The sequence below is a fragment of the Betta splendens genome, chromosome 17, assembly GCF_900634795.4.
Source record: "Betta splendens chromosome 17, fBetSpl5.4, whole genome shotgun sequence".
Classification (NCBI taxonomy): domain Eukaryota; kingdom Metazoa; phylum Chordata; class Actinopteri; order Anabantiformes; family Osphronemidae; genus Betta; species Betta splendens.
The window spans coordinates 5,016,731-5,042,598 of NC_040897.2; the positions used below are offsets into that span (position 1 = coordinate 5,016,731).

General features: G+C 42.5%; 5 protein-coding genes across 6 annotated transcripts; 3 read left to right on the forward strand and 2 right to left on the reverse strand.

Annotated features, from left to right (window-relative positions):
• The first annotated feature begins 123 nt into the window (after positions 1-123).
• Positions 124-2,372, forward strand: catip (ciliogenesis associated TTC17 interacting protein). Its single transcript, XM_029131056.3, has 9 exons — positions 124-397; positions 533-718; positions 804-859; positions 939-1,025; positions 1,130-1,297; positions 1,375-1,499; positions 1,670-1,746; positions 1,825-1,892; positions 1,967-2,372. The coding sequence occupies exons 1-9, from the start codon at positions 286-288 to the stop codon at positions 2,153-2,155; spliced, it is 1,068 nt and encodes a 355-aa protein (XP_028986889.1). The 5' UTR covers positions 124-285; the 3' UTR covers positions 2,156-2,372.
• A 147-nt stretch (positions 2,373-2,519) lies between these two features.
• Positions 2,520-6,407, forward strand: casp8 (caspase 8, apoptosis-related cysteine peptidase). Of its 2 annotated transcripts, none has more exons than XM_029131052.3 (11): positions 2,520-2,678; positions 3,049-3,238; positions 3,381-3,553; positions 3,666-3,771; positions 3,917-4,099; positions 4,187-4,229; positions 4,400-4,470; positions 4,564-4,669; positions 4,814-4,941; positions 5,264-5,613; positions 5,910-6,407. In XM_029131052.3, the coding sequence occupies exons 2-11, from the start codon at positions 3,131-3,133 to the stop codon at positions 6,046-6,048; spliced, it is 1,407 nt and encodes a 468-aa protein (XP_028986885.1). In that variant the 5' UTR covers positions 2,520-2,678; positions 3,049-3,130; the 3' UTR covers positions 6,049-6,407. The 2 variants fall into 2 exon arrangements, with proteins under 2 accessions (XP_028986885.1, XP_028986886.1); XM_029131053.3 differs by having other exon boundaries at positions 2,546-2,678; positions 3,069-3,238.
• Positions 6,408-6,556: 149 nt separating this feature from the next.
• Positions 6,557-13,824, forward strand: LOC114844040 (protein lifeguard 3-like). The gene is made up of 12 exons (XM_029131057.3): positions 6,557-6,753; positions 9,691-10,008; positions 10,246-10,316; positions 10,618-10,682; positions 10,759-10,812; positions 10,911-10,961; positions 11,042-11,081; positions 11,533-11,570; positions 11,655-11,742; positions 11,847-11,942; positions 12,036-12,089; positions 12,199-13,824. The coding sequence occupies exons 2-12, from the start codon at positions 9,696-9,698 to the stop codon at positions 12,346-12,348; spliced, it is 1,020 nt and encodes a 339-aa protein (XP_028986890.1). The 5' UTR covers positions 6,557-6,753; positions 9,691-9,695; the 3' UTR covers positions 12,349-13,824.
• A 40-nt stretch (positions 13,825-13,864) lies between these two features.
• si:ch73-71c20.5 (DUF4748 domain-containing protein) lies at positions 13,865-19,586 on the reverse strand. Its single transcript, XM_041068087.2, has 3 exons — positions 19,455-19,586; positions 19,033-19,276; positions 13,865-14,360 (listed from the first exon to the last, which is right to left on the reverse strand). Exons 1-3 carry the CDS (start codon positions 19,495-19,497, stop codon positions 14,204-14,206), a joined length of 444 nt encoding a protein of 147 aa, XP_040924021.1. The 5' UTR covers positions 19,498-19,586; the 3' UTR covers positions 13,865-14,203.
• A 4-nt stretch (positions 19,587-19,590) lies between these two features.
• Positions 19,591-24,371, reverse strand: mcm6 (minichromosome maintenance complex component 6). Its single transcript, XM_029131051.3, has 18 exons — positions 24,105-24,371; positions 23,790-23,936; positions 23,541-23,651; positions 23,287-23,374; positions 23,048-23,209; positions 22,803-22,968; positions 22,571-22,719; positions 22,306-22,456; positions 22,083-22,224; positions 21,862-22,003; positions 21,677-21,784; positions 21,398-21,553; positions 21,169-21,297; positions 20,924-21,088; positions 20,696-20,819; positions 20,427-20,612; positions 20,192-20,331; positions 19,591-20,115 (listed from the first exon to the last, which is right to left on the reverse strand). Exons 1-18 carry the CDS (start codon positions 24,200-24,202, stop codon positions 20,005-20,007), a joined length of 2,475 nt encoding a protein of 824 aa, XP_028986884.1. The 5' UTR covers positions 24,203-24,371; the 3' UTR covers positions 19,591-20,004.
• Between the last annotated feature and the right edge of the window lie 1,497 nt (positions 24,372-25,868).

Below are 25,868 nucleotides of genomic sequence, written 5' to 3' on the forward strand. Positions count from 1 at the left end.
CATATTATATCATATGTTCATATCATGTGATTAACCGAAAATTGTATAGATTTAGATTTTTCTGATAAAGGCAGGTTACGTTTGTTTACAAATCACGTTGCACACGCACAATTATGTTTACGGTACAGCGGCGTCGTTGCCGTAGCAACTGGGCTTCGTCTTTTCCGGATCCGAAGAGAGCAGAAACCCAAGTATACAAAATACTGCCGATTATAAAAAAAACATTCATTCTGCGTCCCTGTCGCAATAACCGTGTCTTAAACTCGTCTAACTACGTACTGGGTGATGGATCCAGTGGATGATTCTCCTGTTGGTGCCTCAGTCGGGATTGAACGACTGGAGACCGGAGAGCAGCTGATCACCTCTGACGAAGCTTTAACGTTCATGTCTAGCATCGGTGAGTGTGTCAATGCATCCCTGTCTCTCTGAAAGAACCCTAAGCTGTCACCATCTGGCATCTCCTGAATGGCAACAGACGTACATTAGCCGTACATAAGTACAGTACGACCTCCATGCCTCCGTCTCCCCTCAGAGCCCACTGAGCTGCAGAACTGCGTGTTCCCAGACTCTCTGGTGACCGTGTCAGAGGGCGGCAGGGCCCTGGGCCTGTTCAGTGTGACCGTGGAGTTTGCCAGGAGGCTCCAGCAGCCCTGTGTGCTGCTGCGCGCTCAGAGCCAAGGAACCATAGATGAGTCCCCCTGTGGAACAACAGTGACAGGTGAGCAGAGGTTAATCTACAAGAGTCTTTTCCAAACGAGTCTGTGAATTCACAGTTTTCTCAATGTGTTTGCTGGCAATTCAAGTCTACATAACCAGTGACCTGGAGGTCCTGGAGGAAGATTACCATGAGTATCTTGAAGTAAGTCTCATACATGTTTTTTAGATCATTGTTCTACCGCGCCTTTCTGATTTTATTGTGCATGTCCACACTTGTTTAGCTTGAAGGCCACAGTGTGAACAAGAGGTATCACATGGTGCAGCAGGATGGGCATATGGTGATGGATAAAGTTACCACCATGGGAGAGGTGAGGCATCTGCAGGCCTGACAGAAACGCCTGTATCTTCACCCGAAATAGATTGGAGTCAGATACCGCAATCAAAGGTGTGATCTGTTTTATTTTGTGCATAGGAGGTGACAAAGGAGAGTGTTTCATATCCCATGTCTGTCCTACGAGGCCTGGTAACAGAGGGCTCCAACCTGCTACTGATGCGTCTGCTCGCTCTGAGGAAGGAGGTGCCGGAAAACATGACATTCACCTTCATTGACCAGAATTTCCACATCGTCCACACCAGCTTTGTAAGTACATGCATGTTAAAGGCACACTTGTCAGATGTTTGAAGGCTGGTTCTACCTGTCTGTCCGTCTGTGATCAGATTGGACTGGGTCTGAAGCGGCTGGAGGTTGGGGGGGGGGCGATGGAGGTATTTGGGGTGGAGAGGCTCATTCAGTCTCATGAGGACACACCAACAACATGGCAGTGCTACTTCCTGGAGGATGGGTAAGGGCTGTAGAGTTTTATCTATGATTGCTTTAACATTTTATTGATTTAGACTAATACTTTTATTTTAGTTTACAGAAATATTTGTTATATATGTTTATGTGAGGATAAAAAATAATATCTTATTACGTTACATGACTACAATATGTAAAACAACTTTTTTTTATCAGGCACTTGGTTCACAGAGCACAAGTAGGATCACCTGTCACTATGAGGCTTCTGGAGCTACCACGTCAGCCAGAACAAGGTAAGCAGTCCCACACATCAATGCTCATTTAATAAATTATTATTTTACATTTTTTATTTGTGTATATTTGCATAACAGCTTTTGAGAGGATCCCCTTGGTGTTGGAAGAAGACATGGAAATGCGCTCAAAGTTTCTGAAGAGAAAGGTGAAGTTCTTAACATTTGTCTCATCATTGTTAAAATCCGAATTTTAAAGAGTGTTCTTGCCTCTTTGTGTCAGGAGGAGCTCAAGGCAGACCACGCCTTGTACCTGAGAAAGCACCCACAGATCCGTGCTCTCATTTCTGATTTCCTGCAGTTCTTGCTGCTGAGGAAACCTGAGGATATCTTCCAGTTTGCCAGAGAGTACTTTCTTACTTTTGCCTCTCACCAGCCTTCACAAGCAAGTGTAACATCACGCACCCTCTGAAGTCACACTATCACACATCTCATGTGTTTAAAAGCTTTATTTTTATAACTTTCTATTCAACTTATAATACTTTCAGAAAACGCATTAATCTACTGTATGTTGCTGGCAAATTACTTATAGTATTAGAGAAAGCCTTGTGCTTAGCTTTATTTTAACTGACTGAGCTGTGTGATGTTTTTAAACTTGCTGTTATTAAAGTGGTTTGGTCATAACAGTGGATCTTGGTTTGATTTTACTTATTTACATATTTATGGAGCAATTTTACTTTGATACTTAAGTGTTGATTATTTGTAAAAAAAAAAAAAAATACGTGAGATTTCGATATGCGCCTCATACTGTGTGTCCGCGAACTCGGTATTTTATTTTGAAGCCAAAGCGGAAGCCAAAACATTACACTTTCTTCCTCCGAAAGTAAAACTACGGCCGTGGAAAAGTAAACTGGAAGTTACAGTCGGCAGGCAATGTTTGCGCTGCGTATAATTTACTAAAATAACATTGTCAGAGACCAGAACAGTCTATAGCGGTAAGTTTTATTAGTAACTTATTGTGAACTCATCTAAAGCAACCCGTTTGAACGTTAGGGGCGCTGCGCTGATAAGCTAACGTATGACAAGTAACTCCTCAAAACGTTCATGACGCTAAACTAGCTGTTTACCATAATATAGGTATTATTACCATGTCTTGTCATACACATAACGTTACCTGACTAACTGGAACGTAAATATCAGTTGACAAACTTCAGGGCACGAGTAACAAGCAACTTTACTGAAATTTTTTAACGGCCTCGTGTTGGTTCATACGCTCATTTAAGTATAGAGGTGTTTATAGTTTCCAGTCTAACTGTGTTATTTGATGTTATGGTTTTGTTTCTGTTTTATTTCTGTTTTTGTCAGTGTGTTTGATTCTCTGACAGTCCTGAGCTGTGAAAAGCGTTGAGCTGAGCCCCAGGCTGGTGTTGGGGAGTTTGGCTGTGTGATGAATAGGATCAAGCTGTCCCGCATAGATGAGGAGCTAGGCTCCTCTGAGGTGGCAGAGCTTTGCTTCTTGTGTCGTGATGTCATCTCAAAGAAACGTCTGGAGGGGGTGAGCATAAAACAGTAAAAAAAAGGGGGGCGTGTAGTGTGCTGTGTAATAGTTCTTTCCCATCTTCTCCTGATATGTAAGCATATTATTCAACAAACAGGATTACCAGTAACCTACTGTTTGTGTTCTTGTGTCAACACAGGTCAGAGATGCAAAGGATTTGTTCTCGAGACTGGAAGAAAGAGGCCTGCTCAATGCTTTCTTCCTTTGTGACCTGCTCAAAACAATTTGTCGAGCTGATCTCCTCCAATATCTGCAGACGGACAACATGCCGCCAGAGCAAACTGATGCAAGTCCTTGCCTCTCAGCCTACAGGTAAAATCACCTGTTAATGCAGTTTACTGCAGTTTATTCGATTACAGTTTCTTTCTGTTGTTTAGTCTTGTCCTCCTTTTTCATTCCTCCACCTTCTGTTGTGTTTTTTCAGGGTGATGCTGTATGGGGTATATAATGACCTGACACAGGAGAATTTCCAAAAAATGAAGTATCTTTTTGAGGAAGAACTAGGCAAAAGAAATACAGAGATGTGTAATGTAAGAACACACTCACCCACTTCTGCCACACACGTTTACATGCAAAATTATGAGGATAGAACCTAAGAATGTGACAAAATGTCAAAAGATCTGGAAGCAAAGCTTATGTATATGGATACAACCAGTTTTCTCTCTTTTCTTACAGACAGCTCTGGATTTGTTTGCAGAACTGGAGAAGACTAATAATTTGTCAGATAAAAATCTTAATAAACTTCTGTTAGTTCTAAAGGACTTGGATCAACAACTGGCATCAAATGTACAGTGCTACATAGACCTGAACAGACAGAAGGACATTAGGATAGTCCCTCGTGGGTGCATTAATGACCAGGTGGGTGTAAATGTGTGATGTTGTTATTTTTTTTTGTACCATCTAGAAAGTCACAGGTTGGTTTAAAATGTTTTCTATTCTCCACAGGTGTTCAGCCCTTCTCTGCCAGTATCTGAGACTCAGCCCAGCTGTGAGTTTCTCTTCAATATATCTTATTTACTTAATGTAATTGTATAATTCACGCTGGCAGACATTGATCAGCGAATGAGCTGCTACCTAACTTCTAAATCAATGTTATATTGACACCCATGCTTTTATTTGTATAATACACACACAATTTCTGTTGCTTATGTTATTCAGATGGAGGGAGTGTTTGTTCTGATGCAGAACCTGCTGGAGAGCCTTGTCGGATAAGGACTCTTTCTGATGAGGTAGGTACTTGAACAGCACAGTGACATTAATTTAGAATTTATTAGAATATTACTGAATATGTTTCTGTCTTGTCTTTTGCACTGTACATAAAGTATTATGCTCTGGAACATAATCCTCGTGGTTTGTGTGTGGTCATCAACAATGAGAATTTCTGGGGACCAAACCTGAAGGAACGAAAAGGGACCCAGCAAGATAAGGGTATGTGTTCCTGTATATGTACAACAACGTAGTCTGGATTATGTTATGGTTTCGCCAGGCATGTTTGAGGATTGTTAGTACTTATAATATGACGTACATTAAAAATATGAAAACATTCTTTTTGTTTTTCTTTGTATGACACAGAGGCTCTGTGCTTATTGTTCTCTGATCTTGGCTTTACACCGGTGGTACACAATGACCTAACTGCAGACGACATTCGACTTGCTATAAAGAAGTTGGGTACAGAGAATTTTTCAGATCATGACGCCTTGGTGAGAAACATTTTCCACATATAACTAATATTAAGCAGTAATAATTTTTCATAGACCCATAGCCATTATGCTAAGTATGGTAGTAGCTTCATGTCTACCATACAGACCTGAGAATGTAATGAATGTTCTGAATATCCTAATCTAATTCTTACCAAGAAAAGAAATACAAAATTTGAAAATTACATACATGCATATTAATTAGTTAAATCAATAAAACCCCAACAAAATACATTACATATTCAAACTCTAATTGTCTAATGCGCAAGTTAAACAGAAAAACAATATGCATTTAGTTTAATTGTGTGTCTGCTTCCAATCTTAGGTAGTGTGTGTACTGTCCCATGGAGAAAATGGATGTGTCTATGGGATTGATGAGCAGGAGGTGTACCTCCGAGAACTGACACTGCCCTTCACGAGCACGAGAGCCCCCACCTTAGCAGGGAAGCCAAAACTGTTCTTCATCCAGGCTTGCCAAGGAAGAGGCTACCAAGTAGGATCCATGCCATGTTTTGAGGACGATGCAGGTCGTGTTCCCATCCAGACAGTCCCTGCGGATGCAGATTTCCTGATGGGAATGGCTACTTTGCCAGAATACAAGTCATTTCGACATACTTCCACAGGCTCCATTTACATCCAGGAGCTGTGCAAGCAACTGAGGAACTCTGCTGATAGGTAAGAGTTCCCTATGACAAACAAGGGATATGCAGCAAACTATGAATATATTATATTCCTATATGTAAAAGTTGGGTGACCTGATAAAAGCATATTATGTAAATTTAAATAACAAGCTAAAAGCTCCAGTTCTGAAAAAAAAAAACAAACCGAGATATCACAAGTGAACAGTTCTTGCCATTCAAGTAATATTTGAGAGTAGAACTAATCTATATTACATTGCCTTCATTACCTTCAATGTCAATCAATGTCAATGAAAATAATGTGTGAATATGTTTCTTATGTTTTCTGTGCAGGTCTGAGAATGACGATATTCTGACCGTCCTGACACGTGTGAACAGGGAAGTCAGCAGAGGAGACTATCTGAGGTACAAACAAATGCCAGAGCCCAAGTACACTCTGACCAAGAAGCTTGTCCTCAGATATGTGAAATGATCACAGCCAATTCCAGATCCTGAATAGTGTCAGACTCTGGCCGTATGTGTTTGACTATTATTTTGCTAAATATGTCTTTTTATAGTATATTCTGAACTATATCATGTTAATGAAATAAAATGTCCTTCATACAAAATGTATTTTTGATTTAAATAAAATGAAATTAATTAGAAATTATCTTTATACTTAATGATGCTGGTTGTTTGGACATGAGAGATGGAGATTTACTTTCCTGCTTCATTGATGTCCTATTAAATATAATTTTAATGTAAAATTGTCTGTTAAAGATAAACTGCATTTAAGTGACATTAAAAAAAGACTCAATTACTTCAATTACTTCTAATGCGAGTAATGCAACAGTCCAGTGTCTGTTTACCTTTATTTTAGCTTTACGTTAAATATCTTGACTCACTGTTGTGCGCGCGCCCGCTCGCTTCCTCGCACGCGCGCGACCTGTGGCTGTGTGACAGATTCCTCTGGACTCCACCCTGCTCTTTTCGAGGAAGCGCCCTCGGCTGCGGCTTCGCATCTGTGTCCTGTTGCTGCCGCTCGGCTCGCGTCTGGTGAACGTTAAGTCGCTGGCTGAGCCTCCACGTTTGTTTGCGGACTGTTTTGTTTTCAGAGAGGACGTTTTCTCATTTTATCGCCTAGAAACTACATCGGAGCTGCTGCTACGTTGCTCGTAACGCTGGGAGCTGTTCGTCGGTAAGTGGGGCCACTTCGCCGTGGCGTGTAGCCGTTTACACGTTAGAACACTGAGCAGAGAGCGTGGTGTTGGATGGAAACCTCCCGGTCAGCGGCCTGGAAGCTGGTTATTCATAGCGGCGTTCAGCTGAAAAGTGTCATTGTGTGCGTGGTTTGGTCCAGAACAGGGTGGAGCGGCCGCGCTTTGTGACCGCGCTGGGAGCTTTTCTCCTGTTTACAAGTGAATCCATGTTCAATGCGTTAAGTTGAACCTGGTTCCAGCCTTTAACCAGAAGTAAACAACTATCAGCACGTTAAAGTTTGCAAACCGCTTCTTCCTCTATACTTTTATATTCAACCTCTTTCTCATACGTGGCACAAGACACACTTTTATCCAGAAATTACTTTTGATTACTCCAGAAAACCGGTTAACATAGTGTACTAATAAGACACAATACATAATTCTTAATCAGTAGGTTAATCCTTTTCCACTTGTATGGGGTGAGCGTCTGTCGGGTGCCGGGAACGCGTGTCATCACCTGTGGCGGAATCTCTCATTGACATGAGCCGCTGCTGAAATGGCTGATCTGCACTACTGGACAGTGACACAATAGAGGTAGTTCAGGGCCACCGGGCTTTCTTTTTACTTACCGCTACATCAAGCAACCAACACAACAATATGAGTTTGACAGGGTTCATGTGGTACATTTGTCACTTAAGAACAGAAGCATCTTATTAGGACATGTACCAATTTAGTTTTGGATTAATGGTTAAATCTGTATAATGTTTGCATAGTTGAACTAATCAGCCTTTTATTGGATTACAATACATTGTTGTTTATTTTAAGTTGTCACTTTTGTAACATAGATTGATTTATTGTAATATTAATCGGTAAGATGACAGTAAGGCAATATATTCCAATTATTGTCTTATTAAGAACTGACATTAATGGACAGAGACAGTTGTCAGCAACAGTCTGAGATATTAAGTCAAATAAAACACTGGTGAGTCTAACTTCTAATTATGCTAAACCAGTTCTTCCTGTATTTGTAAGGCTCTTTTGGTATTTTGTACACCCCCATGGCTTCATATGACAGAACAAGTGCATTTCTCGGTCACAGGTCATTTCCATCCTTTCATGTAAGGAAATTCACCTTCAAGTGAAAACAGTCACTGAGTTTTCATGCTACATAGAGATAATACTTATGTTCATGGATGCCTTATCATTCATTGGCTGCTGCTACAAAGTTCACCATGGGTTATATTTAGAGAATGTTGCTATTAAAGCAGTAGTTCCCACAGCAATCATGAATAAGATCAGTCCCCCTAATTTGGGAAAAATGTCCTTAATATCATGTATATATTTGAAACTGGTGCTTGAACAAATGTTTAAACTGCATAACTTGACCGCATGAAGTTGTGATGAAGAAGTGAACTTGGCCTTTAAAGTATTTACACTATCAAGCCTTTTCAAGTAGAAACATTAGCAACAAGGATCCTCTGAGAGATTAAACCTAATCATCAAGATGGAAGTAATAAATAAATAAGTATTGCAGGCATGGAGTGATTCAGATCACCAAACTGAATAGGGAGGAACACCACATGGAAAGAGGCTTTAATCGCTCCAGTGTTGCCTTTGTTAGAAATTTGACCCGTTAAAATTGCGTGTGTCTACTTTGGTGATAGACGTAACCCACATGAAGTCATGACTGGCTTCAGATGCTGCCACCCAACCTGTAATGTATTGAATGTCGGCTCACCTAGAGCAGAGCTACACCCTTGTGTTCAAACACGCCCTCGCCTCTGCTGTGTGTCACTGACCAAGTAGCAGTTAGCTCTGTGTGCGTTGAACTGCTGATACTCTGAAGCATTTTTTCCATATGGTGTTTTCTTTCCTGTTGCTTGGTGCAAGAGATGTGATGTAATGGCAGCATGAGGTGGAGCTTGTGCTTGAATTCCTTCACTGTGCAGATTTCCCTAAAAGCCCCAGTGAAGCAGGAACACAGGGAACAGTTGAAGTTCTCTAAATAACGTCACAAACAGGAACATACGAAGACCATTGTCTGTTAAAGCATTGTGATACGTGACTACCTCGTGTGCATGCGTGTTGTAAAGTGTGTGGTTTGTTATTAGACGTTTCCCTCAGAGGTCCGTGTGGTGTTTCCTGAGCCTGAGGTGGTTTTTGTAAAACCACTTGTAAAACCAAACCATATGTTCATTGCAGCCTAATACAACCTCAAATGTATCCCATGATGCTCAAGTGGGTTGTTGCGAAGCCAGTGTTAAAATCCTGTGGGCACAGAAACACAAGCTTTAAACCCACCTGTGATTTGAGCGCCTTTAGAAGAATTACATGTGCAAAGACTAAATGGTGTTTATGCCTCTAGTACTTGACTTATGAGGCCAAAACACAGTGGACACACTTGAGACGCACCAGAGGAATGCTTCCTGCTCCTCCCAGAAACCTGAGTGGCTACAGGGTTGTCTCTGGTTGAGAGTGAAGCTTGTTAAAAATTACCTTTATACTGAGCTAAAAGCAACATTGTGGTTACGAGCAACCATTTCTTTTGTTATTTACAGCTGAATTGTGATATTCTTGAGTCACCAGGACAGAATATTAAACCATAATCTCAACTCTGATATTAATACAATTGTGTGATTTTGCAATGTTGTTTTTGTTATATTAATTATTTGCATTTGTGACCCTTTGACGAATGCCTCTCCAGCCTCCTATCCCCCTCAGCTCTGCTTTTGGTGTCTTAGCTGCTGAATCTTCCATTACCATCATCAGCTCACTGGCTTTGACTAAGTCAACAGTGAAGTTCCAGGTTATAAAATCAAAGCACAAAGCTAAAAAATCAGAACTGGTGACAAATCAACGTGGGATGGTAATTATTATTCTCTAATAATAAGTCACGTTGATTATAATTTTTTTCTATATTTTTCCTCCCCTCACAGGTGAAATGTCCAGGTCAGACTACCCTCCAGGGTACGAAGACTGCCATGGTCCTCTGTATCCACCTCAGGGAGGGAACTACCCAGCACCCCCTCCATACGGCTTCCCTGGCTACAGTGGGCCCCAGCCAGGCCAGCCCTCTGCTCCCTACCCACCCGGTCCAAATGCCCCTCTGTATCCAGGTCAGCCAGGGGGCTACCCCTCCCCCGGCCCATACCCCGGTCAGCCTTACCCTCCTGGACATCCAGGAGCAGGCTACCCCAGCCCTCCCATGCCGCCTGTCATGCCACCTACCATACCAACCGATGTCATGAGCTCAGGTAACACCTTCTATTTATTCATCCATGCGTTATTTCTGTAAGACAGCGTTTGGGGTTTTTTCGTATACTTCACAGCTCTGGTCATTTTTGATTAATTTTAAACGTAGTAAGTTTTGGTGTTGTGACCATATTTGCGGAGAGCTTTTCAGTTTGTATCTTGTACCTAAAGTTGCAGTTTGTTGCATCACACGGTTCCTAATGGTTACTATCTGTGTTTCTGTCCTGCTGATGACACAGGCGACGATGAGTTTGCTGCGAGCGGCAGCGGCTGGGACAGTCTGAGCATTCGTCATGCCTTCATCAGAAAGGTACACACACCATGCTGACTAAGCCCCAGTTTGTGTCTTCATTACAGTGCGTTTCCATTAAAGTGGAGCCTCATAGCAAAGCTTTTGTTTTCTGCCACATTCTTTCTCAGTTTCACAGGGAATTTATTCCTTTCTTTACTTTATTTCTGCAGCTCACAGATTGTTTTACATAATAGTAAACAAATAAATAAATAAATGTTACAGGCACATTTTGGGGCTGATTCTGCTTACAAACTGCTAAATTGTTGCAACTGGAACTTCGGTATGTTACTTCCCTTTGGTCTGTCGTGTTTTTTCTCAGGTGTATTTGATTTTGGCATCTCAGCTCCTCGTCACTACAGCCATCGTGGCCATATTCACATTCGTGTGAGTAGACGGTGTGTTTTCTGTTTGTATCTGTGGCCGTGTGGATCCTCTGTAACTTTACCTCTGTTTACGACAGTGAACCAGTCAGGCTCTTCGTTCAGAGAAACCAAGCTGTGTACTGGGCTTCATAGTGAGTGTCACTGTGTTTAACGTTTTACAGAAGTAGTTTCACACTAATCACTCCTGAACCTTGGAAATGCTCATGACCTCTGTGTTTTGCTGTCTTAGTGCTGTGTACGCCGTCACCCACATTGTGCTGGTCTGCTGTAAGGGCCCTCGGTGAGTCACAGCCAGGATTTAAAAAGTCTCAGAGTCTTAGCCCAAACTTAGGTTTTTAATCTTTATTTGACTCTTTGTAGGAGGAAGTTTCCATGGAACATCATTCTGCTGTTCATCTTTGTAAGTTGGTTGACTTCTTTAGTGAGTTAGAAACTGAGTACATGTGATTAGTGATACATTCCCTGGATGTGAATTCTATGTGATTCATAGACGTGAACACAGTAACTGTTCAGGGAAACGTTCATTAGCCTATGCTGGTGCTGTTCCAATGCTAGAAGCATGACGATATGAAAACTAGGCAGTGAGTCATCACACTTGACTCACTGGATTTACATAATATTGTTATGGTGCCTGTGTTTTATCATGTCAGAGATCAAAATGGCTCAGTGGTGTGTTACTTCATCAGCTACTGCTGAGTTAGTTTTCATAGTTTCATTTGTTATCAATCACAATGCAGCTTTTTTAAACAATAATATATTCAAGTCCTTTACCAATAAATAGATTAAAGTAGATAGTCACAGATATAGATTACTAAATTACTAAACCTTTGTGTTGTAATTGTATTTTACAGACACTGGCTCTGTCCTACATGAGTGGGTGCATATCCAGGTAAATATAATACAGTCCATACACTCTGATGTACATGCTGCCAGGTCATTTTGTTTAAACTGGGTTTATTCTTTTATCTTGTAGTTTTTATGACACAAAAGCGGTTTTTCTCGCTCTTGGTGTCACTGGCGTCGTCTGCGTCGCGGTCACCGTCTTTTGCTTCCAGACAAAGGTAGGGTGTGGCCGAGCGCATGCTCCAGCGGTTATTGCCTCTAAAAAGCCTTGTTGTGTTCATGTGTGTGTTGACGCTTCTGTTGGTGGTTTCTTCACCTAAAGGTCGACTTCACCAAGTGCCAGGGCCTGTTCTGCGTCCTCGGCATCGTGATCTTTGTGCTTGGCATCATTACAGCCATTGTTCTGTCCTTCAAATATGTGAGTAAAGCTTCATGTAAACACCGACATACGGAGCCGACAACATAAATTTTTCTGTTTGCATCACCGTGATGATGGTTGTTGTTATTGCAGATTCCGTGGCTTCACATGCTTTATGCCGCATTAGGAGCGATAATCTTCACTATGGTGAATATTTCACATCATTGTTACATAATCAAAGCTTTCCACATTTTGTTAAGTTAAACCCTCATTGAAACTTGATCTATGACTAGCTAAAGGTTTTCTCTGTTTTTAGTTCCTTGCGTACCACACACAGCTGCTGATAGGGAACAGGAAGCACTCCATCAGCCCCGAGGAGTACGTCTTTGCTGCTCTCTCCATATATGTCGACATTGTTCAGATCTTCCTTTTCCTGCTGCAGATTATCGGTGCTTCAACAAAATAAGTCTACAAATGTACATCTTGGGTTTAAATAAGCTGCAAATGTATTCCATCCTCTTTAGAACACCTATGTAGGTATTGGCCAGAATACATAGTCATGATAAACTCCAGGGAACATTAGGGCTGAATTCTGTCCTTTGTACAAACCAAAGTGCACTTTTCTCAAATTTATATCTGTCTGCATCTTCAGTAAACAGCTTGCCAGTGTTTAACAAGAAACATACATTCTGTAGATGCTGAAATGGCATCTTCAACATTTATCCATTCTTCTGGACAGGACATTTTTTGGGTGTACTTAAGACTGATGAATTGCTAATGCTGATATCCAAATTTAAATTTGCCAACATGGAGATCAAAACATGGTTTGGCTTAGAAGAACAACAGGGGTGGGCATCAGCATAAATGTTGCTTTCATCTAGTAAAATGGAAACAATCCTGCAGCTAATGTACTTTTATGTTAGGGGCAGAATGTGTCATTGATGGGGTGAGGCTAAATATTTAAATTTAATAATCACCATCGAATAATTAGGGAAATGTAATTTATATATATTTTTTGCTTTAAAGTTGGTTATTTGATTCTAACAATTAAAAACACTACAGCCAAGAACCAGGAATTTCTAGCACCTTAGCAGCGTATTTCTGTCTTCAGTTAAAGCAGCAGTGGCCACTTCCCTGCTTCTCATGGACTAAACAGACCTAATGCACTTGATGCCGTAAGTAGAGAAGGAAGGAGTGTGGTTCCCAGTACCAGAGCTAACCACTTCTTACAGAGAGAGAAAGAAGTGCTAGTGAATATTGTATGGATGTCTGTACTTAGACCATACGGTTTAATGGTGCTGCTTCAAATAATGTGCCAAAAACTGCAGTAGAAGGTAACATTTGGCACTGATGCTAATGACACCAGGACAAAACCCATAGTAGTAGTGATACAGTACTTTAGAGCTTGACATGCCCACCCCTGAAGAGGGTTTCATGTTAGCAAGCCTTGGTTGATAGTCCTTAAAACTGTTACTGCATAATTAATAACTGTTACATCACTATAGTGCCTTGACAGCCTCATTTTTTCTCATCAAGCTTTTTGGATTGAACTGTATTGTTACCTATTGTCTGTACCTTTCAGATATTGCTCAGCGCCAGCTGGGTGGGATTTTCCTTACAGTATATCACAGTCATTGTCAATCTGAAAGTGTGTAGTGTTTGAGTTAATGTTACATGTTCCCAAAGTCACCTGACTTTATCAACTCCATAGTTACCTCCATACTCCTAATGCTCAGAACAATAGTAGCCCCAAGTTAAAGTTACTGCACATTTAACTCTTGACTTCAAAAATTGCAGCCCCAGTTCTAGTGTTAAACATATTATAATAATATTGATAGGTAGATTAGTCTGGGGTAAGGCTGTGTAAATGCACATTTGTCTTTTCAAAAGTGTCTTTTGGCTTTTCATATAAAATAAAGTACTTTTATATTTAAGTATTGCACTTTGTATGTCTGTTACGATTCATTCAAAACACAACTGAACAAGTTTACATTTTTATTTATGCTCACCTTATCTAATAGAATAATAAGATCATTCCGCCGCTTTAATAAGCTACAGCTCCTGAGCCATCTTTGTTCATTAAATGAAAACTAAAACAAATATATCTTTTGCAAAAGAAAGAAAAAAGTCTCTGACTTCTGATGACTTGCATCTGCAAGTAGAAAAAAATATTCGCTGGATTCAAGGGCTTCAAAGCTTTCTGATGTGGTAAAGGCGAGCTCATATGTTTGACTGTCTTAGGTATGAAGGAATTGCCTCAGTTGTAACATCCATAACGTGCTGTGAATCTCTACAGCCAAACTTGGCATTGCTGCTCCAGTTTAACTCCCTGTGCGAGTACGAAAGCGACTGCTCTCATATTCCCCGTCGTTGGACCTTCTCATCCTCTCTCGAATCTTAAGCTGCTTCAGTCGGTTCTTGTCCACTTGTCTCTTTGCCAGGATAAAGATGATGATACCACTTGGAAGGCCTATCATCCTGTAGGGAGGCGAAACACACCGCTTAATAAACAGTCAAAATCTTGAACCACTGTGTGTATGTGTATATATATATGCATGTCTGTCTTTGGCAGGGCATTAAAAAGTGTAAATTCAACTTCATTGCCACACTGGAGGTTGCAGTTCAGTGTTATCTGAAGTTTATCAGTGTTTATCTACAAAGTTGTACTAAGATCTGTAGAAATACCGTTATTTTTTGCACTAAATGTAGTTAGTGTGGAGCAAACTCCTGACTGTGTATTGTGGCTGAATCCTTAACATTCCATCCAAATGAACATGAATATAAACGAGTTTATCGTCTGCAACACAAACCAAAGTAAATATTGAAGAATAGGAAGAAGAAGTATTTTCAAAGATCTCAGACCTGCCTGGGGGATAAAAGCCTAACAACAAGCCACAGCTCAACTAAAAAAAGCACAATTCATTGAAATCATGTACCATGCTCCCAAAACCAGGAGCCTGAATTCAAAGGTGCATTAACAACAACATGAAAAACCGGTTCAGAAGAAGACACGTGGTGAGCCTGTGCTTCATTGTAGCATTGAACACTTAAGCTGTAAATAGTCACGCACGTTTTCAAGACACGTGCGTGTCTTGAAAACGTTCGCCAAAACAATGTCGGACTCCGTAGTTTTCTCTGGACCCCTCCCCAATGTGACCAGCGATGACATGTATAGCCGGCTGTCATCGCTCCACCGCTGGTTGTCTAGGTGGTGTCCTGCAAACGATGTGGGCTTTGTGGCTAATTGGAGCACTTTTTGGGGAAAACCTGGGCTGATTAGAAGAGACGGCGTCCATCCCACGTTGAACGGAGCCTCTCTGCTCTCTAGTAACATGGCCATGTTGCTTAGTCCCCCCACTCCGTGACAACTCAGAGTGGAGCCCAGGACGCAGAGTCGCAGTCTTACACGCCTCTCTGCATGTTCTCTACAGCCGCGACCCACTCTTAGTCTTAGTTATCGCATAGAGACTGTGTCTGCTTCTCGACCACCTAAACTATACAAGTCACAAACAAATCAAAGAGGAGTGACTTACCAGAATTTAATAAACATCAAAACAGTTCCTCTTACGGAACAAAGTAATAGTAAGCTAATGAAGTGTGGTTTATTAAATATCAGATCTCTCTCATCTAAATCCTTTTTAATAAATGACTTGATAAGTGACCATCACATAGATCTGTTCTGTCTCACTGAAACCTGGCTGCAGCAGGATGAATATGTTACTTTAAATGAGTCGACTCCAATGAGTCACATCAACTATCATGTTCCAAGAAGTACAGGTAGAGGTGGAGGAGTAGCAGCAGTTTATAAATCAGATTTATTAATTACTCCTAAACCTAAACATAGTTATAACTCATTTGAGAGCCTCACTCTGAGCCTTTCTCACCCAGACTCTAAAACTTAGAAACCAGTTGTGTTTTGTATTGTTTACCGTCCTCCTGCTCCATATTCAGAGTTCTTAACTGAATTCTCTGAATTCTTATCTGACTTAGTTCTTAGCACAGATAAAGTCATTGTAGTGGGAGACTTTAACATTCATGTAGATGTTGACAGCAACTGTCTCAGCACTGCTTTTAACTCCTTAATAGACACTATTGGTTTTACACAGCAGGTAAATCAACCCACTCATCGTTTTAACCACACTCTAGATCTTGTCCTGACATATGGAGTTGAAATTGATAATTTAATAGTTCTTCCCCAAAACCCTCTGTTATCTGACCATTTCTTATTAACTTTTGAATTTAGCACAACTGACCCTATAACAGCTGGAAAGAAATGTTACTATAGCAGATGTTTATCTGACAATGCTGTTGCCAGATTCAAGCAGATGATTCCATCATCTTTTGCCTCAATGTCTTGCAGATACACAGAGAACAGTCACCTTAATCCTTATGAACAGGTTGACTGTCTTGTAGATGATGCTGCAGCTTCTCTACGTACAATGTTAGACACAGTGGCTCCTCTGAAGAAGAAGACAGTGAATCAGAGGAGGTTAGCTCCGTGGTATAACTCAGACATCCGCAGTCTAAAGCAAAGGACTAGACAACTAGAAAGACAGTGGCGTTCCAACAAAATAAATGTAAACTGCATTGCATGGAAGGACAGTCTAATGAAATATAAAAAAGCACTTTGTGCTGCTAGAAAAACATATTATTCCTCCCTAATTGAGGAAAACAAAAACAACCCCAGGTTTCTTTTCAGCACTGTAGCCAGGCTGACAAAGAGTCATAGCTGTATTGAGTCTACCATCCCCTTAAATCTCAGCAGCAATGACTTTATGAACTACTTTACTAATAAAATTATTATCATTAGAAAAAACATTCAGCAGCGACTTCTTCCAAATGACAGAAAGCACTGTCTAGATCCATTAACTTTAAATTTATTAAATCCTCTGTCTTACCTAGACAGCTTCTCCCCCATAACTCATATGGAGTTAACCTCAATAATTAACTATTCCAAGTCGTCCACTTGTCTTTTAGATCCAATCCCAACCAGATTACTCAAAGAAGTTCTACCTTTAATCAGCTCATCCATATTAAATCAAATCAACCAATCTTTACAACTAGGCTATGTACCACAGGCTTTTAAGGTGGCTGTGGTCAAACCTCTATTGAAAAAACCAACCCTTGACCCTGGACAACTAGCCAACTATAGGCCCATTTCAAATTTACCCTTTATTTCCAAGATTCTGGAAAAAATAGTGGCTAAACAATTATCTGACCACCTTAGTGGGAATAACCTGTATGAAGATTTTCAGTCAGGATTTAGAAAACATCATAGCACAGAAACAGCTCTGGTTAGAGTCAATAATGATCTTCTATTAGCTTCGGACAATGGTCTAGTTTCTGTCCTTGTCCTGTTAGATCTTAGTGCTGCATTTGATACAATTGATCATCACATTCTATTACAGACACTAGAACATAGAATCGGGATTAATGGAACAGCATTGGGATGGTTTAAATCCTATTTGTTGAACAGATTCCAGTTTGTTCATGTTAATGATAAATTCTCCACACGCACAAGGATTAGCTATGGAGTTCCACAGGGTTCTGTGCTGGGTCCAATTCTGTTTAGCTTATACATGTCTCCTCTAGGTGAGATTATTAGAAAGCATTCTATTAATTTTCATTTTTACGCAGATGATACTCAGCTATACATGTCCTTGGAACCAAATGAAACAGATCAACTAGTCAAAATTCAGGGTTGTTTAAAAGACATCAAATCCTGGATGTCCCAAAACTTCCTTCAACTAAACTCAGATAAAACCGAGATTCTTATTGTTGGGCCTAAAAATCTGAGAGAGACACTATTGAGTCAGATAGCCACCCTGGATGGCATAACATTAGCTTCAGATTCTACTGTGAGGAACCTTGGTGTCATGTTTGACCAGGATCTCTCTTTTACATCATACATTAAACAAATCTCCAGAACCGCCTACTTCCACCTTAGAAATATAGTTAAAATCAGAAGCATCCTCTCTCAGAGCGATGCAGAGAAACTGATCCATGCATTTGTTACCTCTAGGCTGGACTACTGTAACTCCTTACTCATAGGATGTCCTAACAGCTCCTTAAAAAACCTACAGCTCATTCAAAATGCTGCAGCCAGAGTTCTGACAGGACTTAGAAAGAGAGATCACATTTCTCCTACATTAGCTTCTCTGCACTGGCTGCCTGTAAAATGTAGGATAGAATTTAAAATTCTCCTACTCACATACAAAGTACTCAATGATAAAGCTCCTTCTTATCTTAAAGACCTTATAGTTCCTTATGCTCCCAGCAGAACACTTCGTTCTCAGAGCGCTGGGCTACTTGCGGTTCCTAGAGTGTTTAAATGTAGAACAGGGGGCAGAGCTTTTAGCTACCAAGCTCCTCTCCTCTGGAACCAGCTCCCTCTTCAGGTTCGAGAAGCTGACACACTCTCCACCTTTAAGATTAGGCTTAAAACCTTCCTTTTTGATAAAGCTTATAGTTAGAGATGGTTCAGGTCACTGGCAATTATTGTTAGTCACAGGAACCATCTCTTAGTTAAGCTGCAATAGACATAGACTGCTGGGGGACTTAATTTATACACTGAGCTCCTCTGTTTCCTTCTACCTCCTCTGTCCCATAACCTCCCATCATTGTCCCATGTTTAACTAACCTTGTCTCTTTCTGTCCAGTAGTTGTGCTTCTCTCCTCTCCCCCCCCCACCCCCACTCTTTCTCCCTCTCTGTCCTCACCCACAGGTATCATTGGACTCAAAGTTTGGTGTCTGTGATGGGCAGCTGCGGATCCAACCATCCTGCCTGCATCCAGTCCCTGGTCCTACCATCCTGCCTGTGCTCTGTTGTTGCTTGTTGTTGCTTGTTGCTGTTGCTGTGCTTTTCTATCTCTCTATCCTCTCACCCCAACCGGTCGAGGCAGATGGCCGCCCACATCCAGTCTGGTTCTGCTGGAGGTTTCTTCCTCGTTAGAGAGGGAGTTTTTCCTCTCCACTGTTGCTGTCAAATTAAATGCTTGCTGTATGTGGGATTTGTTGGGTTTAGTTGTGTGAGGTTTTAAACCTTACTTTGTAAAGTGCCTTGAAATAACTTTGTTGTGATTTGGCGCTATATAAATAAAATTGAATTGAATTGAATTGAATTGAACAATATCAAAACTTTAAACTAACCAGGCGTAGCCAATCGGCAACATGGGGTTCTTCGCCTTCCTCTGGGGGATGTACTCCGGCCCCGCCGCCTCCTCCTGGTCTCTGCTGTGGTCTGTGGAGCTGCCCCTCTGTGGCTCCGTCCTGGAGCTGCACAGGGAGGCAGCAGAGACCGACAGCGGCCGACACTGAGCAGCCTGAAGCCGCCAACACTGACTCAAAGCCGTGGTTTGTTTACTTTGAAACCACCCAGAAGCAATGTGGACACCTAGGAGAGAAAAGCGCTTAATCTGGAGTGATGGCCGAGTTTGATAACATCACGTAAAACTGGAATATGCCGTTTTAACTGAGTGTTATTTTCACGAACGACCAAACAGCTCGTTCAAACACTGATGCGCCGTTAAACTACTGATAATTTACAGAGTGAGCTATGTTTGTAGTGTTACCTTTCAGCAATGTCCTCACTGCTGTAACGTAGGATGCCGCCATGTTTCTTTAGACATGCGCAGTGACGTCTTCATCACTGACCGAGCCGCTGCCACCAAGTGGACATAATCGGCAGGAAATTACTAGAAAACCCTATTGCACTTTCACATCGTAAATAATATTTATTAAACCATATTTATATTCACGTTCTACATTTTACAAAAAGAAAACTTCTTCAAACGATGAAGATGAGCCTCTGTGTATGCCAGTAATATACTTACAGATTAACAGGAATACACAATTCAAAGTTTTTAACTTACTCAAGATGGAGCCAAGAAACTGGAAGACATGAGCAGCATATTTACACAAGCCAGTCCAACGAAGACTGTTTTAAAGAATCAAATCTTTGTACAGCACAGATGATAAACTCAAACGCTACAGTTATATGAGCATTAGAAAAACACAGCAAACATGAACTTCATCGTTTCATCTTATAGTGAAGTCTGTAAGCTGTTCAGCGAGTAGGAGTTGGCGAACATAAAAACAAACAACAGCAATGAAGGGAGTGGTTTAATCTTCCAGGATGTAGTTGGGGTTGACAACAAGAACAGCTCCTTCTTCTGTGCTCTCAGACTCCGAGCCCTTGAGTCCCGCCTGAGACAGCTCGATGAGGATGTGATCCTGAGAAAACAGACCTTTGATTAAACTCTGGTCGTTTGTTTCTGTTCGTTTCGTGTTCTGCAGTAGGTGGACTCACATAGTGCACCAGCCTGTGAATGACCTTCTCTATCAGCGCCTTCCTGTTAATGAGCTCCTCCTCAGAGTCGATCTCCGACTCAATCTCATTCAGATACCAGTTCACCACCGCAGTCTTCTTCAGCTCCTCTTCTTCCTCAGCTGCACAGAGACAATATTTGAACAGTTGGAACTGAAACGGTAATTTGATAAGATTTTAGAGTGATTTTGAGTTGGGGGAAGGAGAACACTCGTACCCTCCTCTACTTTACGTAGATGTAGCACTAGCAGGTTGGAGATGCGTTTGTACTCTGTGAATGACAGGCGCAGAGGGGGCTTGGCCTGGCTGCTGGGCTCAGCGTGTCCATTCACACCATTGACGTGGCCGTTAACGTCGTCCACGTGGCCGTTCATGCCATTCACTCCATTGGGGACAGGGTCTCCTTCAAAGACGAGCAACATTAACCGACGTATTTTCTTGCCAAACCCAATGAGGGTAACACAGGTGTGTGCTGTAGGACAGTACCTTCCTGCTGCTCCTCCCCCTCCTCCATCTCGTCGTCCTGCTCCAGGTTGACATCAGGCGTCTCCACTCTGATGATGGATTTGTTGAGAAGACGAAATGCTTCCTTTACATGTTTGGGCTGCACCTGGAGGCAAAATAGAAGGAGATTTAAAACTAGTGTGTCTTGTGCCGCTCTTTGCAGCAGTCTCTGCACTCTGAGTTTAGTGATGAGCATTCTCTTGTGCATACCTCGTCACAGCAGTGCATGCGTGCCATGGCCTCTGACAGACGGATCATGCTCTCCAGCTGACGCACCGTTATCCTCCAGGCAGACTTGGCCACCCCGCCCGAGCCGTCGCGCTGACGGAGGCGCTTGTACTGCTCCACCATGAACTCCTTTGATTCGCTGGAGATCTACATGCATACAGCGAGTTATGGTTGATATTTCAAGAATAGATAAAGTGGAAAACACAAACACACACAAACACACGCACCTTAGGCTTGAACTGCCTGGCAAACAGAAGGTATCTGCGAATCTCATCCAGGGAATACAGTCTGTTCACAGAATCCTCCACACGGGAGTGCAGGTCCACGATGCGTCTGGCGATGGCGTAGTCCGTCACCTACAATATACACAGGACAAAATCAGGAATTAGTTTCAAAGCAGAAAACAAATATCCAAAAATTAACATAACAGCTGATTACAACTATCCTGTTCTGTACCTCATTACAATCATCAACTAGGATAAAGAAGAGGTCGAAGCGGCTCATGATGGGGGCGGTCAGGTTGACGTTCTGCTTCAGACTCTTACTACGATCGTAACGCCCTCCAACGGGGTTGGCTGCAGCCAGGATGGATGTGCGAGCATTCAGGGTGGCCTGAAGGAGACAGAGTCTGGTGAATCGGCTGCAGAGACGCGGTAATAAGAACTCAGACCCCTCATACAAGGGTTGTTAAATCTAACTTCGAAGCATTTATGCAGCCTGACACGAGTGCGTTACCTTGACTCCGGCCTTGGTGATGCTAATGGTCTGCTGCTCCATAGCTTCGTGAATGGCCACCTGGTCCTTGAGGTCCATCTTGTCAAACTCATCAATGCAACATACACCCTGGAGGCAAAGGTGTTTGTTAATATCCGTGAAAACATAAACACTGCAATAAAGCTCTGTTTTTTCCAAACACTCACATTGTCAGCCAGCATCAATGCTCCGGCCTCAATGACAAACTCGTGAGACTCCTCATCTCGGACCACGGCCGCTGTCAGACCTGCAGCGCTGCTGGCTTTCCCGCTTGTATACACAGCCCTGGGACTGAACTCCTCCACGTGCCTGTACACAGATTAATACACCACTTATAAACGTATGCATCACAAGTTCTGAAGCACTGAAGCGTGGGAGCATGGCTTACTTGAGGAACTGGCTCTTGGCGGTACTTGGGTCTCCAACGACGCACACGTTGACGTCTCCTCTCAGCGACGTTCCCTCCATGGTCGTCTTGGGAACGCCTCCGAACAGCATAAGCAGGACGCCACGCTTCACCTCGTCGTTGCCTGCACAACCACATTGGGTTCAGATTTGTTACTGGTGGCAATCATGACAGCTTTAGGGGCTTCTCCCGATTCAACACTGACCGTGGATGGTGGGGAAGAGGCTGGTGCACAGGTTGTGGTACAGGTTCTTGTCCTGGCTCATTTCAAACACCTTCTCCCACTCCTTCTCCGTCATCTGGCTCTTGATGCTCTCCGCAGTCTGCTCCTCTTCTCGCAGCTCCTTCCCACCAAACTACAACAAGGTTTAGAGCATTATTATCCACACATGGAAATGTTGTATAGTTTGAGTTATCTGTTTGTAGTTCTGTCATGGAAATATATGGGTCATAATCAATATGCATCTTACCCGTGGGTTAGTTGGGGCCACATTGCAGGCCAGGAAGGCCAACCTGTACGAAAGTTCTCTGACTCCCAGAGCTTTGAGTCCTCTCAAGCCCTCAGACTCCAACCCCTGGCGTCCTCCAGCTACACGGGTACTGGTCTCTGCTCGCACACCTAAAGAATGACCAAGCCCACAGTCACAAGGTGTAAAGGAAAAACAACTGGAAGGAGACTAAAACGTGGGCATGCAACTGTACCAGGGGTGCTAAGCTGGGACACGTCGGGCACGACGATGAGCGTCCCAGTGAAGTCGCAGCGGTCTCCGGCCTGCGCTGTCTCCACAGCCTCTGCCCGCAGGATGATCTCCAGGGAGCGTGGGATGGAACCGCGTGGCAGCTCGGCCTGTGTCTCCTGAATGCGCACCTGAACACCAGACAGGTAAATGTATTTAGGGCCACATTTTCCTCAGGTACACTCTACACGCCCATCTACGGAATGCTACCTTCTGGAAGTCGATGAACTTTGACTTGTGCGTGTCGAGGTGGAAGCGGGAGCGGTTGTTGCAGACAGGGTTCCTGCAGATGGTTGGTGGGGAGTATTTGAACTGCTGGGGCACGTCTTTGATCACAGCCTGGCAGTCCATGCACAGGAACGTGCCGCTCACCTGGGAACATGAGAGGGTCACAGTCAGCAGGCTGTGTCTGTGGCAGTCTGCTCCTGTACATCTGCACCAGCTCTTACCAGCTCAGGGTGAACAGGGTGCGTTCTCACCACCTGACCACTGATCCTCACCAGCGAGCCGATACGCATGGACGACAGCTCGCGGATTCTAAATAGAAACAACAACAACAACAACAGGTCAGGCTTTATTTGAATTTGAAACATCACAGGAACTAAACTATTTCGGCTGAGATGACAGGAGTCGAACATCTTAAACCTCATGTTGTGACTGGTTTACTAAAAACAGCGGCTGATGTGGACGGGCTGCGTCTTACTTGTGTCTGGAGGGAAGATCCTCAATGGCAACGTAGAACTCCTTATTCAGAGGAACATTCCCATGATCCCGAGCAAAGTTGCGCACTGCCCGACAGAGGAAGGGGTAAACTCTGAAAACAAAGGAACCTGCATGTTAGTTCATGCAAGTGTTAATCTTTATGCACTATATAGGCTGTATAATAAATGTGTCTTCTTGTGGGACTAAACCGAGGCTGCAGACCACCAGGTCTTCATTATGCGTCGTTCACCTGTAGTAGTCCTCCTGGATGGTGGTAGCTAGCTCCTGGTTGAAGCCCTCCAAGTCTATGAAGCTCACCAGCAAGGTGTTCCTTTCAGGCCTGATCAGCTCCTCGGCCTCCCGGACGTACTTCACCTCCCCATCCCCGCTATGAAACCTGCACAAAGAGACACAAGAGAAATGGTTTATTATACATACACGCGATCACAAAAGCAATTTCAGATCTTTAAGAGCAGCTAATGAAGAGCAGAAAAACGTGCGATCGAGTCGTTCCCCGGTCGCTTCGACCCAGAACAATGCGATGATCACGCTGCTAAAAACTTACTCCTCCAAGAAAGCCTGGAATAACTTCTGGCATTTTTCAGCCAACTCGTCTTTCACCATCTCCCTGGTATTCTCCTGGGTTGCTGCGGCTACGTCCATACTGAAATTATGTCACAATCTAATAAAACGTCGTTGAAATAACTAAAAGGAGAGCCGGATTTCTCCTATCCGGAAAGACGCAGACTGCACGCTCAACTCCTGACAACAGAGACGCCGTTTCGCGCGAAAAGAGTGACCACGTGATATTTGGCGCGCCGCTGTCGACCAACAGGGACTTCCCTGCAAATAACGCTGAGCTGGTAGCCAATCAGCGGCGAGAACGGGGAGTGACGCTCTTCTTCCCGCGAGAAGCTTCCTGCTCGTTGTCTCACACATTGTGTTCCTGTCCGAAACCAACGGCATCGAGATTACAGTGTTGTAGTTACGCACTGTCACCACAGGAGGACAGTCAACGCTTATTAAGTTCAGACGGACCTCAGACAACGTTTGATTTCAAATGTACAATACGTGGAGATGAATTTTGCTGTGATTTTATGCTTTATATGCTTCTATTTTCTCTTCTTGGTATTGTACAAATTTTTCAAAAGGCTAAATATTATTCATAATACACACTTCTTATTGTGCTGGGTGTAAAATAATTATTTTCCCCAACTTCTGTAGTTTCAGTCTTTGGTCTATCACTGTGAGTGATTTTGTAAAAATAATTGTGGTATATGAACATTTGATCTCCAGTTTTATGCCAGTTTCAGGGTGAACCCCAAAACAAAAATGTGTCATCGTCTGAATACAAGTAATCCAGGAAATGAGTTTTTGTCTTTGTATCCTGCTTTATGACACAACTGTCTGTTCTCATCATGATGTTTTTCACGTCTTACCACAAATCTGACACATCAAAGTCTGTGTAATGTGCTGCACGATTACAAGACAATGCACGAGTGACTTTACCTGCTCTGTGTGTGTGTGTCTTGATTTATGGGCAACAGTAAATATACAGCCCCTGATAGACTTGTAGTGAAAAATGCTCCTTGGTGTTTTAATACTGGTAGTACTTGTCCTTTATTATACGGCTGTTTAAATTATTATATACACTCTTGCTCTTATCCTCTGAATGAGTGTTGGAGGTTTGTGTGTGTGTGCGTGCATGTGTTTTCCAACAGATGGTCGGGTTCTCTCATATTCAGACAGCCCGAGTTTCCTGCTTCCGAACAATCGTGGGAAAACCAGAGGTCAAGACAAAAGGAGAAATAAAGAGGAAAATAGAGACTGGGCTGCATCCAAATGGCCTAAAACAACTTCCTGCGTTGTTCCTGGTGGATTAATACAATGTGACAGGTGAAACCAATAGGCCGCTGGGAGTGTTTGTATTGGCTTCAGCAGGTGGAGGCGTGAGAATGATGTGGGAACTGAAATAGAAATTAATGGAATAATACAGCGGAAGCCTGGTGTGTAACCCCATCATTTAATAATATACACAATCAGGTAAAACAATCAGCTGGCCTTTGTAGCCTTCACCAGTCAATGGCATTTGCTGAGGTGTTGAGAAAAAGTTTTCAGAGATAAATGTTTTTGAATAAAATACATCTGTAGGAGGTAGATCGCTCCTACTAACTAACTCCAGCCCTTGGTTCACATAACGAGCACAAGCAGAACTGTAGTGCTCAAAGACAAGTGTTAGCCAGCCCTTATTTATTCATATTTATTGTATGTTATATTATCAGAAATATTTCCAGGACAACACAAACTTTATAAAACATTGCTCTGCCTC

Bases quoted from the DNA above. Each gene is read 5' to 3' on its own strand.
- catip (XM_029131056.3), top strand. From the start codon at position 286: ATGGATCCAGTGGATGATTCTCCTGTTGGTGCCTCAGTCGGGATTGAA. The intron at 719-803 runs GTGAGCAGAGGT...TGGCAATTCAAG, and splicing joins CTGTGGAACAACAGTGACAG to TCTACATAACCAGTGACCTG. The intron at 1,893-1,966 runs GTGAAGTTCTTA...TCTTTGTGTCAG, and splicing joins CAAAGTTTCTGAAGAGAAAG to GAGGAGCTCAAGGCAGACCA.
- casp8 (XM_029131052.3), top strand. From the start codon at position 3,131: ATGAATAGGATCAAGCTGTCCCGCATAGATGAGGAGCTAGGCTCCTCT. The intron at 3,772-3,916 runs GTAAGAACACAC...CTTTTCTTACAG, and splicing joins GAAATACAGAGATGTGTAAT to ACAGCTCTGGATTTGTTTGC. The intron at 4,100-4,186 runs GTGGGTGTAAAT...TATTCTCCACAG, and splicing joins GTGGGTGCATTAATGACCAG to GTGTTCAGCCCTTCTCTGCC.
- LOC114844040 (XM_029131057.3), top strand. From the start codon at position 9,696: ATGTCCAGGTCAGACTACCCTCCAGGGTACGAAGACTGCCATGGTCCT. The intron at 10,683-10,758 runs GTGAGTAGACGG...TGTTTACGACAG, and splicing joins GTGGCCATATTCACATTCGT to TGAACCAGTCAGGCTCTTCG. The intron at 11,082-11,532 runs GTAAGTTGGTTG...TGTATTTTACAG, and splicing joins TCATTCTGCTGTTCATCTTT to ACACTGGCTCTGTCCTACAT.
- si:ch73-71c20.5 (XM_041068087.2), bottom strand. From the start codon at position 19,497: ATGGCGGCATCCTACGTTACAGCAGTGAGGACATTGCTGAAAG. The intron at 19,277-19,454 runs GTAACACTACAA...TTTCTCTCCTAG, and splicing joins AGTGAGGACATTGCTGAAAG to GTGTCCACATTGCTTCTGGG. The intron at 14,361-19,032 runs GTTAGTTTAAAG...GCCTCCCTACAG, and splicing joins TTGCCGATTGGCTACGCCTG to GATGATAGGCCTTCCAAGTG.
- mcm6 (XM_029131051.3), bottom strand. From the start codon at position 24,202: ATGGACGTAGCCGCAGCAACCCAGGAGAATACCAGGGAGATGGTGAAA. The intron at 22,457-22,570 runs GTAAGATGCATA...ACCTTGTTGTAG, and splicing joins TGGCCCCAACTAACCCACGG to TTTGGTGGGAAGGAGCTGCG. The intron at 20,116-20,191 runs GTGAGTCCACCT...CTGTTTTCTCAG, and splicing joins TTCACAGGCTGGTGCACTAT to GATCACATCCTCATCGAGCT.